This window comes from Anser brachyrhynchus (genome assembly GCF_964034855.1).
Source record: "Anser brachyrhynchus genome assembly, contig: SCAFFOLD_120, whole genome shotgun sequence".
Lineage (NCBI taxonomy): Eukaryota > Metazoa > Chordata > Aves > Anseriformes > Anatidae > Anser > Anser brachyrhynchus.
In genome coordinates, this window is record NW_027663910.1 from 20,396 (window position 1) to 31,461 (window position 11,066).

Here is an 11,066-nt window from a genome sequence, read left to right on the forward strand (position 1 = left end):
CACCCACCTGCTGGGAGCTGTGTGAGCAGGAACAGATCCAGACCAAGCTTCTTGGTGGCAAACAGTCTCTGAAGGTAGGTGGACGGGTTGGCCTCTAGAGCCTTTCTGAAGACCCGCACCCGGAAGGGAAGGAGGCAGGTGCTAGAAGGCTGAGGCGCTGGACGTGGAGAGAGTTGTAGCCGTAAGGGTTGGTGGAGAGCTGAAGCAGTTGCCCTTCCACCTCAGGGGTATCTCTGGGTTGTGCTTGCTTGGCGTGAGGGGCCGAGGGAAGCACGGGAAGGGTCTGGGCCCCACCAGCAATGTCCCCCGTGGGTCGCCGCAGCTGTCCTTGAGAGCTGGGGCATGCTTGGGTGATGCCTGCGTGGCTCTGGTCCTTCTGAGGAGGCACTTCTGTCCCAGCTGAAAATCCAGAGAAGTGGGCTTGCTGCACCAAGAGCTTCTGCCCTTCTCTGGAAAGTGAGAGTGGAGGGGCCGGCTGTGTCTCCTGGGGCTCCTTGGGGCGGCCAGTGGCAGTACTTTCCTTCTGCGTGTCTGCAGGTTCTGAGGATGGAGCACAGGTCTGGATCGGAACGCCAAGATGCTGCAGGCCGCTTTGACCAACACGCGAAGATGCGGCATTTGGAAAGGATAAGTGAGTCCCTGCTTCACCGTGTTCTGGGACTGGCGGGAAAAGTGGGGCCTGCCTGCTTCAGAGTTCCAGGGAGGAACTCCCTCTGCCCTCTTCCACCTTTCAGTCGACGTTCGTGCCTTTGGCCCTCCTGTGCTTCAGCTGAGGCTGTCGCTGCCGCCCCCTCCTGCCAGGGGACGGCTCCGGCCGAGCAGCTGCAGAGGGGAGCAGGAGGAAACACCAAAGAATCTCTGCTCTGCTTTGCCCAGCGCCAGCCCCGTCTTTCAGCCCCCTTCTAGTCCCGTCCTGCCAGTGAAGGCCTGCGTTTGCTTCCCTTAGGGCACCGAAGGCCAGCTCTTATCATGTCCAGTGATCGAAAAGTGGCAGCAAGGCTGAAGAAGCACATACCGGCAGCCGCTCTCAGGAAGGTAAGGCCACCGCTGCTGGAGGCTGCATTTTGGGAGGGCAGAAGAAGGTGTGCATTGCAGGGGTGGAGCTCTCGTGAAAACAGACAAACGAAAGGAAAAGCAGCCTGAGGCGGGAACCCAGGGGAACTGACGCCAGGGCTAGTGGTGCTGCATGTGCCAGGAAACTGCCCGTTTTGTGCTGCTCCTCAAAGAGGCGCGGGTGGCGGGAGGTGGCCTTCCCTCTGCCTTTTCCACGACTCTTGTTCTGGACGTGCTGTGGGCACGAGGCGAGGACAAGCGGGCGAGTCTGCTCAAGTCCCTGGGACGTGCCAGAGGGTCGCCCCTCGCGGCCGTACTTGTCACAAGATGGGGTGTTGCTGGAACATTCCCCTCCTTTGTCGTTTGTGCTATGACTGTGCTATGACCTGCCTGCCGCGGGCTGGCCTGCGATTGGCACCGAGCAGAGGACTTACCCTTCCTCCAGTAGTACCTGGTATTGCGAGCACGCCTGCTCTCCCTTGGTGTATGGCACGGGCCCAGAGGAACCCCCGGGAGAACAGGCTGGCAAAGCTGTCGTGCTCTTCCCTTCCAGATGGATGAGGATGTGCCGCTGCACCTGTGGTCTGAGCTACGGCCAGTCACCAGCCTCTTTGTCCAGCTGCAGTTTTCTGCAGAGGCCAGCTTACTGGATCTTAGGAGGGGCCTCTCTAACGCCAACAGGATCATTTCAGCAATCCTCAGTCCTCACAAGGGCGAAAACAACAAAAGCCTCCTGTTTGATAAGGTGAGCGTGGGGGAGCAACCCCACCCCCAGAGGGTGGCCCTTGTCTGTTTAGTGGAGAGGGACTGAGAAGCAGCTCTGCCTTGCCGGTGGGATCAGTCCTCTGTGGCTTTGTGTTGACCTGCAGCTGTGCTGGTCTCCCTGGCGACTGCAGCGGAACGACATTAGCTGCTGGCCATGGGCACTGTAACCAGATGTGTTGCATCCGTCCTCTGCAGGGCTGCACGTTCCTCTGTGTGTTGGGACTGTCTGGAGCAAAGCTGCAGCACGAGAGCATCCATGCCTTGGAAAGCGCTCTTCAGATCGTCAGCATGTGCTCCGCGTCGCTGAGGAAACTTGAGTGAGTGTGTGGCAGCGTTGCAGGGCGTGCGTGCTGCCTGGGACAGCGCAAGGGGGCTGACCAGCAAGAGACGTGGCCTCCTGGCTTGGCCTCCTTTGTCCCTGGCAGGATTGAGGCAGCACCCTGAGAGGCAGCAGGCGGCCCCTGGGCTTAGCTCAGGGCAGCCAGGCGCAGGCCCTCCAAGCAGAGCCTGCCAGTCGTGGTGCTGGAGCGAGCCCTCACCAGGGCACGAGGCTCCTTGGTGCCAGAGGCAGGCCCCTCTGGGCAACAGGGCCAGGAACAGGGCTCGGGCCCAGCCCCGTGATCTCAAGCCGCTGGCATTGTAGGTGCTCTGTGGGCAGCACCTGCTTTCCTCCACTAATGAGAGGGGCTGTGGCCTGCTGCAGGTCGCAGCCATCGTGCCTCAGGGGAAGGGTCCAAGCCATCTTGCGTGCGCCCTCCCCGTGTCCCTTGTGAGCGGGGTGTGTTGCGCCCCGAGCTCTCCAAGTCCCCAAGACACGCACTGGCTGTGGGACAGCAGGTGGCCCTGGCTGGCGCCAAGGGGAGATGTGGGAAGGGGCGGAGCGGGGCGAGCAGGTCTGCGCCTGGGGCGCCACTGACTTTGCGCTTCTCTCCCCGTGTGCCAGGGCAGTGTCCGTCGGGGTCACCAGCGGGACGGTGTTCTGCGGCCTCTGTGGCCACCCTGAGAGGGCCGAACATACAGGTACCGCACCTTAGTCTGAAGAGTGGGAGGCTGGCGTGGGTGCGCTTAAGGATGTCAGTCATGAAGAGACGGGCAGGCTGGGGCAAGCACATATGCCACAGGCTGCCGGTGGCGGCCCAGATGGCACCGGTCTCCACCTGAGGTGGGAGAATGGGCTCAGAGACTTGTGGTTCCCGCTGGGTCCGCTTGCCCTGCCGCTGGGTTGACCTGTGCCTGAGGGTGTAGTCCCAAAGCTGGGGAAAAAAAAAACACAAGGAAACCTTGAGGAATATAGGGAGGCCTTGAGCTAGCAGAAGCAAGGAAGATATGGGATAAAAGGTAAAAACAAGAAGGAGAACAACAGCTCCAGACTGACCTATAGTAACCTTTTGCTCATTAAGGGTCATAAACATATTAAAAAACATACCCATCAAAATGCTAATGTATGCTGATGTGGGATTTGGTGTCCCCTCCTCCCCCGCTCTTCCTCTGTAATGTGCAAACTCCGTAGACATAAGTTAGGTGAGCTGTAATAGCCAATCAAAAGTAGCCAAAGAGATAGCTTTCACAAGTTTGCTGTGTATAAATAACGGTGATTCAAGTCTGAAGTGTGCTGGCTTTGCAAAAGATCGCCAAGCACCTGACTCTGCAGAGTTATATAATTAGTTATTTAATTAAAAGACCTTCGTGTGGATTTCAGCTCTGTGTGCTTATTGGTGCAGTCCACTGGGCATGCACCTATGGACAACAAGGGGAAGTAGCCCTTGGCCTTGAAGGGTGGGGCAAGGCCGCTTTCCTAACCATGTCAACGTGTTCTCTCTCTGTGGCAGTGATTGGCCATAAGGTGAACTTGGCTGCACGCTTGATGGTGCACTACCCTAGGCTGGTGTCCTGTGATGAAGCCACCTCCGCAGCCTCTCGCCTGCCCGGTTGCTTCTTCAAGGAGTTGCCGGAGACAAAGCTGAAAGGCGTTACCAATCCCGGCCATATCTATCAATATGTGGGAATCGCCGAGAAGTGGTGAGTGTCTTCCGAGCCATCTGGATGGGGGCACAGGGACCCCAAGGGTGCAACCTTGGCCGGCAAAGAGGAGCTGTGCAGCAAGAGACCAGCCTGGTCTCCCGCAGACATCCCTTCCCCGTGGCCAGGAAGATCCAAAGGCCTGGCACGGGTCTGCTTTGTACCTCTCTGCCTTTCTGTCTCCTGCTGCTAAGAGAGCCGGGAGTGATGCCAGTGGGGTGGGGAAGGTTGTCCTGGCTTTGGAGACGCACGCTAGCCGTGCAGGCTTTGTCCAAGCGGCTTTCCGCTGGGCTCCCTGCGCTGTGCTTGCTCCACTACGTGCAAGGCTACGGCAGAGGTCATTCTGACGCAAGGAGGAATTTTTTCCCAGCTCCTTCTGCGCAGGAAGCTTTGGGTCAGTCATGTCGCCCTGGGGAAAGGTGGGCCACTGGGCCACTCTTCCTCCTGTCTGCCTGCTCAGTTCTCAGGTGTCCCTCTGGGCCATGGTTGGAGGACCTTTTGAATGTTAACGTTGCTGTCTCTTGAAAACTATCAAAAGACTTGAGCCAAAGGTGCCAGATGCTTGGTGTCCTGAGCCACTAAGTGACACAGGTCCTCCTTTCCAAGAGGCTTCTTTTGCTTGTCCAGGGTGGCAAAGCAGTCTACTAGCCTACAGCACACCCCGGCTTCTTTGCCCCATCTGGGTTTTCTTTGGTTTTGGCCTCTGGCGAGGCCTCTGGCCTCTGGCCTGACGTTCGTGGAAGACTGCGATGCCTCTGCCCTGTGCCTGGCCCTCCTCCCCCACCCCCGGGACTGCGCACCCTGCGTTCCTTTGCAGTAAGAACCAGGCGGCGTGAATCTCTAGCTCTCCTGTCTTGGCAGGCGTGGGCTACTGGGGGCCTTTTCTGCAGCTCAGGTGCCTTTTGCTTTTGCACCGCAGGGTTGTCACCGTGGAACTGACCGAGGCCAACGTGAGGCAGCCCTTCTCTGCCATCCGTATGCTGGTGGCCAGGGCTCTGGGCCTGCAGGCGGGTGAAACGTGCGAGGACAGGCAGCGCACCCTGCAGGCCAAGCTCCAAGGGGCGATAGAAGAGAGCAGATATTGCCTCCTCAATGACATTCTCCTCGTCAAGGTGGGAGCGAGAGGGTGAGACTGCCTCCTGAGGTAGTCTGGTTGTTGTCTGGGTGTTCCGCTGGGCAGGCTTAGCTCCGGGCTGGGAGCCGCGGGGCTCATAGCACCGCGTTCTGATTCCTGGGTCCGGGGAGGCTCCCTGTCTGTGGTGACTTCATGTCCTGCGCATGAGCCAGGTGTCTTGGTCAGCACCCTGGAAAGGCCAGTGAAGAGAGGCTCGTGTTGACCTCATGCAAAAGCAGAGGCGCTTTGTTCTGCCGTCGAGCTTGGTGGATAGGCATGCCTGGTCCCAGGATGATGTTTCTTTCTGACTCTGCTTTCCCGTCCAGTTTGCCGTCCCGGACAAGATTCGCAAGATGCATGACACTCCAAGGAAAAGGGAGTTGCACCTGACTTGTATGCAAGTGCTACAGAAGGTGAGCGTTCCTCCTTCCACCTGGGTCAGAGAAAGAAAACAACCCTGCCCGCTGCAGGCTCCACATCAGAGCGGCCTGAGTGGGCAGCAGGACGATGTGCCAGGGTCATCGCCCTTCAGGGCCCAGGAGCCCCTCCTCCCAGAAGCCCCTCTCGAGCCCTCCCCATATGCCTAGTAGCTCGCCTCCTGTTAAGTTGGAGGGTATGTGCCCTGGAGGAGGATTGACGCCTTCTGCGTTCCTTTGCCCAAGTTCCCTCCTTCAGAAGGGCAAGTGGTGCTTGAGGAGACCTTAAAGTCTCGCAGAAATGAACAGCCAGTAAGCTTCTGAAGAGGGAAGCGGCTGGGGAGAGACTTCTGAGTATTCTCCGTCTCCGGAGAGAGGGGCTACATTTCCTCCCCTAGAAGACGCTTGAGAATCCACCAGACCCCACACAGAACCGTCTGCTTTTTTCAGACCCTTGGAGGAGAATTCGGCATATTTGTCATCGACAACGCCCACTTCATCGACCCTGCCTCCTGGATTATCATGTGGCCCGTGCTCCAAAGCGTCACGCTCTTCATGGTCATGAGCTTAGCTCCTGGCCACGAGAGAACGGAGAGCTTTTTCAAAGCTGCAGCACAATGTCTGTGAGCACAATGTCCCAGAGAATCAGCTGTCTTCATCTGGAAGAGCTGAAACCTGCAGCTGTGGTGCAGAAAGCCTGCCAGGACCTTGGAGTGGTCAGCATCCCCAGGGATCTAGCAAGGTATGTTGCAGGCCAGGGAGTTCTTCCGGAGGGGCTGGACCTACGCCGCCCACGGAAGGAAGTCGCCCCGCAGGAAAGGAAGCACGGGGCCTTCTGGCAGCATCCTTGACTCCAGCAAGGACCTGGGTTTCTCCTTAAGACTCACCACAGCAGGCGGGAGCTAAGAATAGGCAGCTCCCAAGATGCAGCACGCGGGCAGTGACAGCCCTTTGCTGTTGCAGAGGAGGGAGGGCAAGGCAGGGAGGAAAGGGGAGAGAAGAGGAGAGAGGAGAGCAGAGGGAGGTGGGTGCCCAAGCCTTAGCGTGGCTGAGGCGTGCAAAAGGCTTTGACCTATGTGGCCAGGCTGCAGGAGGGATTCCCAGGAGCAGGGGTCCAGCCAGCTGCCAGAGCAGATCTGGGCTCCTGAGGACAGGGAAGGTCAGGCTTGCTGCGTTGTGCTTTGGACATTGTCCACGACCATTTCCCCACGGACTCCAGCAAACGGTGTAGGGTCAGGGGGTCCCAAACGCCCAAGCCAGTGGGAGGACCGCCCCCTTCTGAAGTGCGCCGTAGCTGTGACGAAGAGGCTGGTTACCCTGTGAGGCTGAGTGACTCGCCGCCCGCCCATCAGAACTGTGTCGCACCGTACTTCCCTGGTGTTGGTCACTGCTGGCTCTGCTCCTGCCCAGGTTCCTGATCCAAAGAAGCTCTGGCATCCCATATTACTGCGAGGAACTGCTGCGCTGCCTGCGTTGCAACAACATGCGCTTGTTCCGCACTGGGAGGCAGGACAAAAAAGCAGAGGACGACTGGGAGGGCTTGATCAGTAAGCACTCTTGTTGCGCACTGGCTAGATGCTGTTGCACCTCCCTCCCCCCCGCACGACCGTGTCCTGTGGCTCTCCAGTGAGTCTGGGCAGAGTCCGATCTGGCAGCAGGACAGAACTTGATCTGGCTGAGGCGTGGGCTCCCGCACACCTTGCTGTCACCTTGGCAAGCCACCAGCTCCCTTGAGAAGAAAGCCCTTCTGCAGGAGAGGGACAGACCTGGGAAACTGTAATCCAAAACCATAAATGCCCGCAAAGGCGCTGGGAACTGAGGAGCTTGGCAGTAATGCAAGAGCACTAATTGCAAGAGCAATGCCAAGCAGAGTGCTGTTGCCCTGGGGACAGCCTGCATGGGCTTTGCTTTTTGGATTATCACCGGCAATTTCCCTGGCTGTGGGAGGTAGCGCGGTCAAAGGCAGCAACTACTGCGTTCTGTCGCGGGACGTTCATTCAGTACAGCTGGGCAGCTGGTGTGAAGGCGGAAAAAGAGTTGCAAGGGCGATGCAAACAAAAACACTGCAGTGGAAACCGGTTTGCCCCGCTCACTGACCGCATTCGGTGCGGGCCATGAAGCGCACCCGACCGTGACAGGTTGGACTTGCCCCACCTTGTTCATGCGCTCCCTCTCTCTCTCTCCCCAGCTTCTGCAGTCGAGACTTCACACCTCGTCTCAGCCACCTCAAGCTCCAGTGCTGGGAATAACAGTGGCAGGGTCTGCACCATCAGACCAGACGTCAGCCTGGAGACCACCGTGCTGCCGGCCACCTTGAAAGGTGAGCGGCTGAGTTCGCGGCTGTGCTGGGGTCCTTTCCTGGGGTGCACATGAGAGAGGGGCTGGGCATCGGCATGCTGTGGAGTCACCCGCTCAGCCGGGGGGTCCGTGCCAGGAAAGCGACTCCGGTCTGAGCAGAAAGAGCTCTGTGCTTAAGGGCACAGATGTCCCCCTCCGGGCTGTGGACCAGCTGTGAGCCTACCTGTGAGGCGCACAGCAGTTGCGGGGAGCTCCAAGTCCAGCTCTGAGGTGGTGAAAGCGCTCTCTGTTCTCTGTGTGCACTGCTGGGCGTCAGCCTAGTTCAGCTCTGCTAGGTCGCATCGCGGGTCGCATGTACCCGCAGGATCGTGCCCTCCCCATCCTTGGTGGAGGAGCGCTTGTCTGGGTCTCTCTTATCCCTGGGCCTTGTGGCCTGTGGTTGCCGGAGGAGTGGAGCCATCCTGAAGACATTCCCCTGGGCTGCGATTGCCCAGCAGGTGCCATCTTGAGGAAGAGAGGCCAAAGTCTACCCTGTTTCCCGTGGTGGAACTGTCCAGCCTCTCCAAGCTCAGGCTCTGGGACACAAAAGAGAGAGACGTTTTGCTTCTTCTTGACAGAGATTGCGCTGGCTGAGCTGGACCGGATCACGCTGAAGAAGCAGATGGCTTTGAAGTTTGCGGCCATCACAGGGCCGGTGTTTACCACCCAGCTGCTGGCTCACATCCTGCCCACCTGCATCAGGCAGCAGATGAATTACTTGTTGGACGTGCTGGTGAGCGACAACATCATTAAGTGGCTGAAGGACACAGGGGTGCCCAGAGACGTCCAAGATGCTAGAGAGGAGCCGTCCACCTCTCAGCAGGCAGGGAGCGGTAAGTGGTGGCAGTAACGTAGACCCAGGAGCGCTGTAGCTGAAAGGGGCCTTCCCCCACCAGCTTTGCGCAGAGGGAAATTCCCAGCGGCTGTTGAGAATGCCTCTACCACTCTGTCTGAGGCCACGATCCATTGCCTTGCAGGGGCGGAGAGGCCGTCTATGAGCGAGGAGACCACAGAGTGGCGGGCTGGCGTCCTGGCCTTCTGTGCCCCGCTGCTGCGGGAGGCAGCCTACGAGCTGTGGCCCGAGAGACAGAGGGCCAACGCGCAGCGCAAGCGTGCTGCGTTCCTGGAGAAGCACGCGCACAAATGCCGGAGCTGCCACGGAGGGGACTTTGTGGCCTTCCACCGCTTTGCCGTCCCCAGTCCCCAGGATGGGGAAAACTGCCAGGGCTCTGCGGACGAGGATGACTGGCACAGCTGGGAGGCCTTGGTGCTCGCTGGAGAACAGCTGAAGAAGGACAGGAGTCACACCCCTGAGGGTAGGCTGTGTGCGTGCTGCGGAGCCCCCTCCCTCTGGAAGCCCAGGCCCATGTGCTGGGGACCTGGTGGGCCCCAGCTTGCCAGGGATGAGCCAGGGGACGAGGATGATCACCGCAGCTCTTGTGCCCTGGGTCTGCTCGGCAGGAGCCTTGCAAGCCCGCAGCTCTTAGCCCGGGCTACGTGGGGAGGTCCTTGACACGCTCTCTCTTCTTCCCAGGTAGTGCAAATGCCCTGCAGCAGCAGCAGGCTTTCTCGGAGGAGGAGTTGAGGTGAGGAGACAAGGTTCTGATGATTGTGGAAACCAGTGAGCTCCAGAGCAGACAGATGGAGCTCTGCCGTTTGGCTGCTGGCTGGGACTCCAGCTCTGGGACGAGGAGGCTGGCTGTGGGGTGGGAGCTGGGATGAGACAGCAGGAAACTGGGCTTTTGTTGCTACCTGTAGGGAGAGCAGGGTCATCTCAGGTGATGCTCATCCGCTCTTTGCTCTCTTCTTTTCCTGGCATCCTGCCGCTGACCAGAGCGTCAGAGCGGTTTCCACCAGCGGGCGAGTGGACAACTGCGCAGCCCAGCAGGACCGAAGAGAAGGACGGTGGCGAGTGTTCCTGCAAATGCGAAGCCATCATCGAATCAGTGCTTGTGCCTTTGGCTCGCCACTATGTGGCAATAGGCAACGCTCCCCGAGCCTTCTATTACCTGCTGGAGTGTGCGGCTGCCTACCTGCACGTCTCCAACAGCTACATGGTGAGTGGCCCTGCTTGCCAGCACGCACCGCACCTGGAGTCCACTGCAACAGGACACGCCGGCTAAGGGGCCTCCCAAAAGAAACAGCAGGGGCAGAGCCGGACTGTTTCCTGCGCTTTGCCTCTCCCGCAGCAAGAGACATGGGGCACTCAAGCAGGCCCGTCAGCACAAGCTGCTTTACCTGGGAGGCGGTCTGAAGGCTCCCTTGGTGCCTGAGCTCCGAGCCCACGGGGCACTGTGCTAGGGCAGGGATCGCGTGGGGAGATGCGGGCCCTCCTAAGGCAGGTGCTACAGGAGGCAAGAGGGAAGGACGGAGCTGGCCAGGGGCTCTGCACCGATGCTCACCTGCTGCCTGTGTGCTTGCTCAAAGGCCCTTATGAAGCTGAACGAAGCGGAGGCCCTGAGGAACTCCATGGAGAAGACAGCAACTGCGTTAGACTGCCTTGAAGAGGCGACCTTCTTCAGCCTCAAAGGGGAGGTAAAGCGGCAGGGTGACGCAGAGGGGTGTCCTGGAGGATGGAGCCGGATGCTTTCCCTTCTTGCAGGGGGCGTCCCTGCTATAGGCAGCCCCTGGTACATTTCTGCAGCCTCTGCAGGAGGAGAGGCTTGGGAAAGCGGTCCGTGTCTGCCCGTCTCCCTCTTCCTGTGCAGGTCTGCTGTAATCTAGGATGCGTGAGGCTGGCCAAGAAAACGACCAGGCGGGCGCTGAGCCTTCTGAAAAAGCAATTCCCTCAGACGCGCGCCGGAGCCTTTGTCAAGTCTCTGTGGGAAAGGTTTCAGGGTGCTCTTTGTGCCCCAAACAGAAGAACACCCTCCCTTCCGCCAGAGGCTCGGTAAGCAGCAGAAGGGAGCACATGGGAAAGGAAGAGTATTCTGGTGCCAGGCATTCAGGCCCAGGCCTGCCTGGACTTCAGGCCATACCTACGCTGTCCCATAGCTCATTAGCAGGACCGAGGCATTAAGGCACGACGTGTGAGTCAAACAGCGGGCAGTGCAGCCTCACGCTGCCCCCCTGTGCGGTCCCTGGGCCGTTGGGTAGAAAGCAGCTTGTGCCGAGGGATGCACCTGCTGGCACGTTTCGGATGAGGCCAGGGGTGCCTGGGAACAGAGAGATGTGAACAGGGAGGACGGGCTTAACAAGGGAAGGAAGGCAGTCTGGAGTGACCTCCAGGGACGGGATGGGGTTGGGTTAAGGTGTGCGTGCGGGGCGGGGAGCGTGATGATGAGGAGGCGCAGAGTTGCGATAGTCCTTCTCCTGCTGGTGCCTGGCATCACTTCCCCCCCCCTCGGTGCCGTAGTGCCAGC

General features: G+C 59.3%; 1 protein-coding gene across 1 annotated transcript; it reads left to right on the plus strand.

The window, feature by feature from the left end:
- Positions 1-1,606: 1,606 nt before the first annotated feature.
- On the plus strand, positions 1,607-10,712 carry LOC308186655 (adenylate cyclase type 10-like; the record flags this gene model as incomplete). Its single annotated transcript, XM_080608775.1, is given in 16 exon segments — positions 1,607-1,798; positions 2,014-2,135; positions 2,762-2,838; positions 3,648-3,837; positions 4,757-4,949; positions 5,278-5,364; positions 5,818-5,979; positions 5,982-6,109; positions 6,778-6,914; positions 7,556-7,687; positions 8,283-8,537; positions 8,682-9,020; positions 9,239-9,290; positions 9,539-9,761; positions 10,132-10,239; positions 10,413-10,712. Coding segments are annotated over 16 exon segments (2,583 nt in total). The 3' UTR covers positions 10,599-10,712.
- Positions 10,713-11,066: the final 354 nt, after the last annotated feature.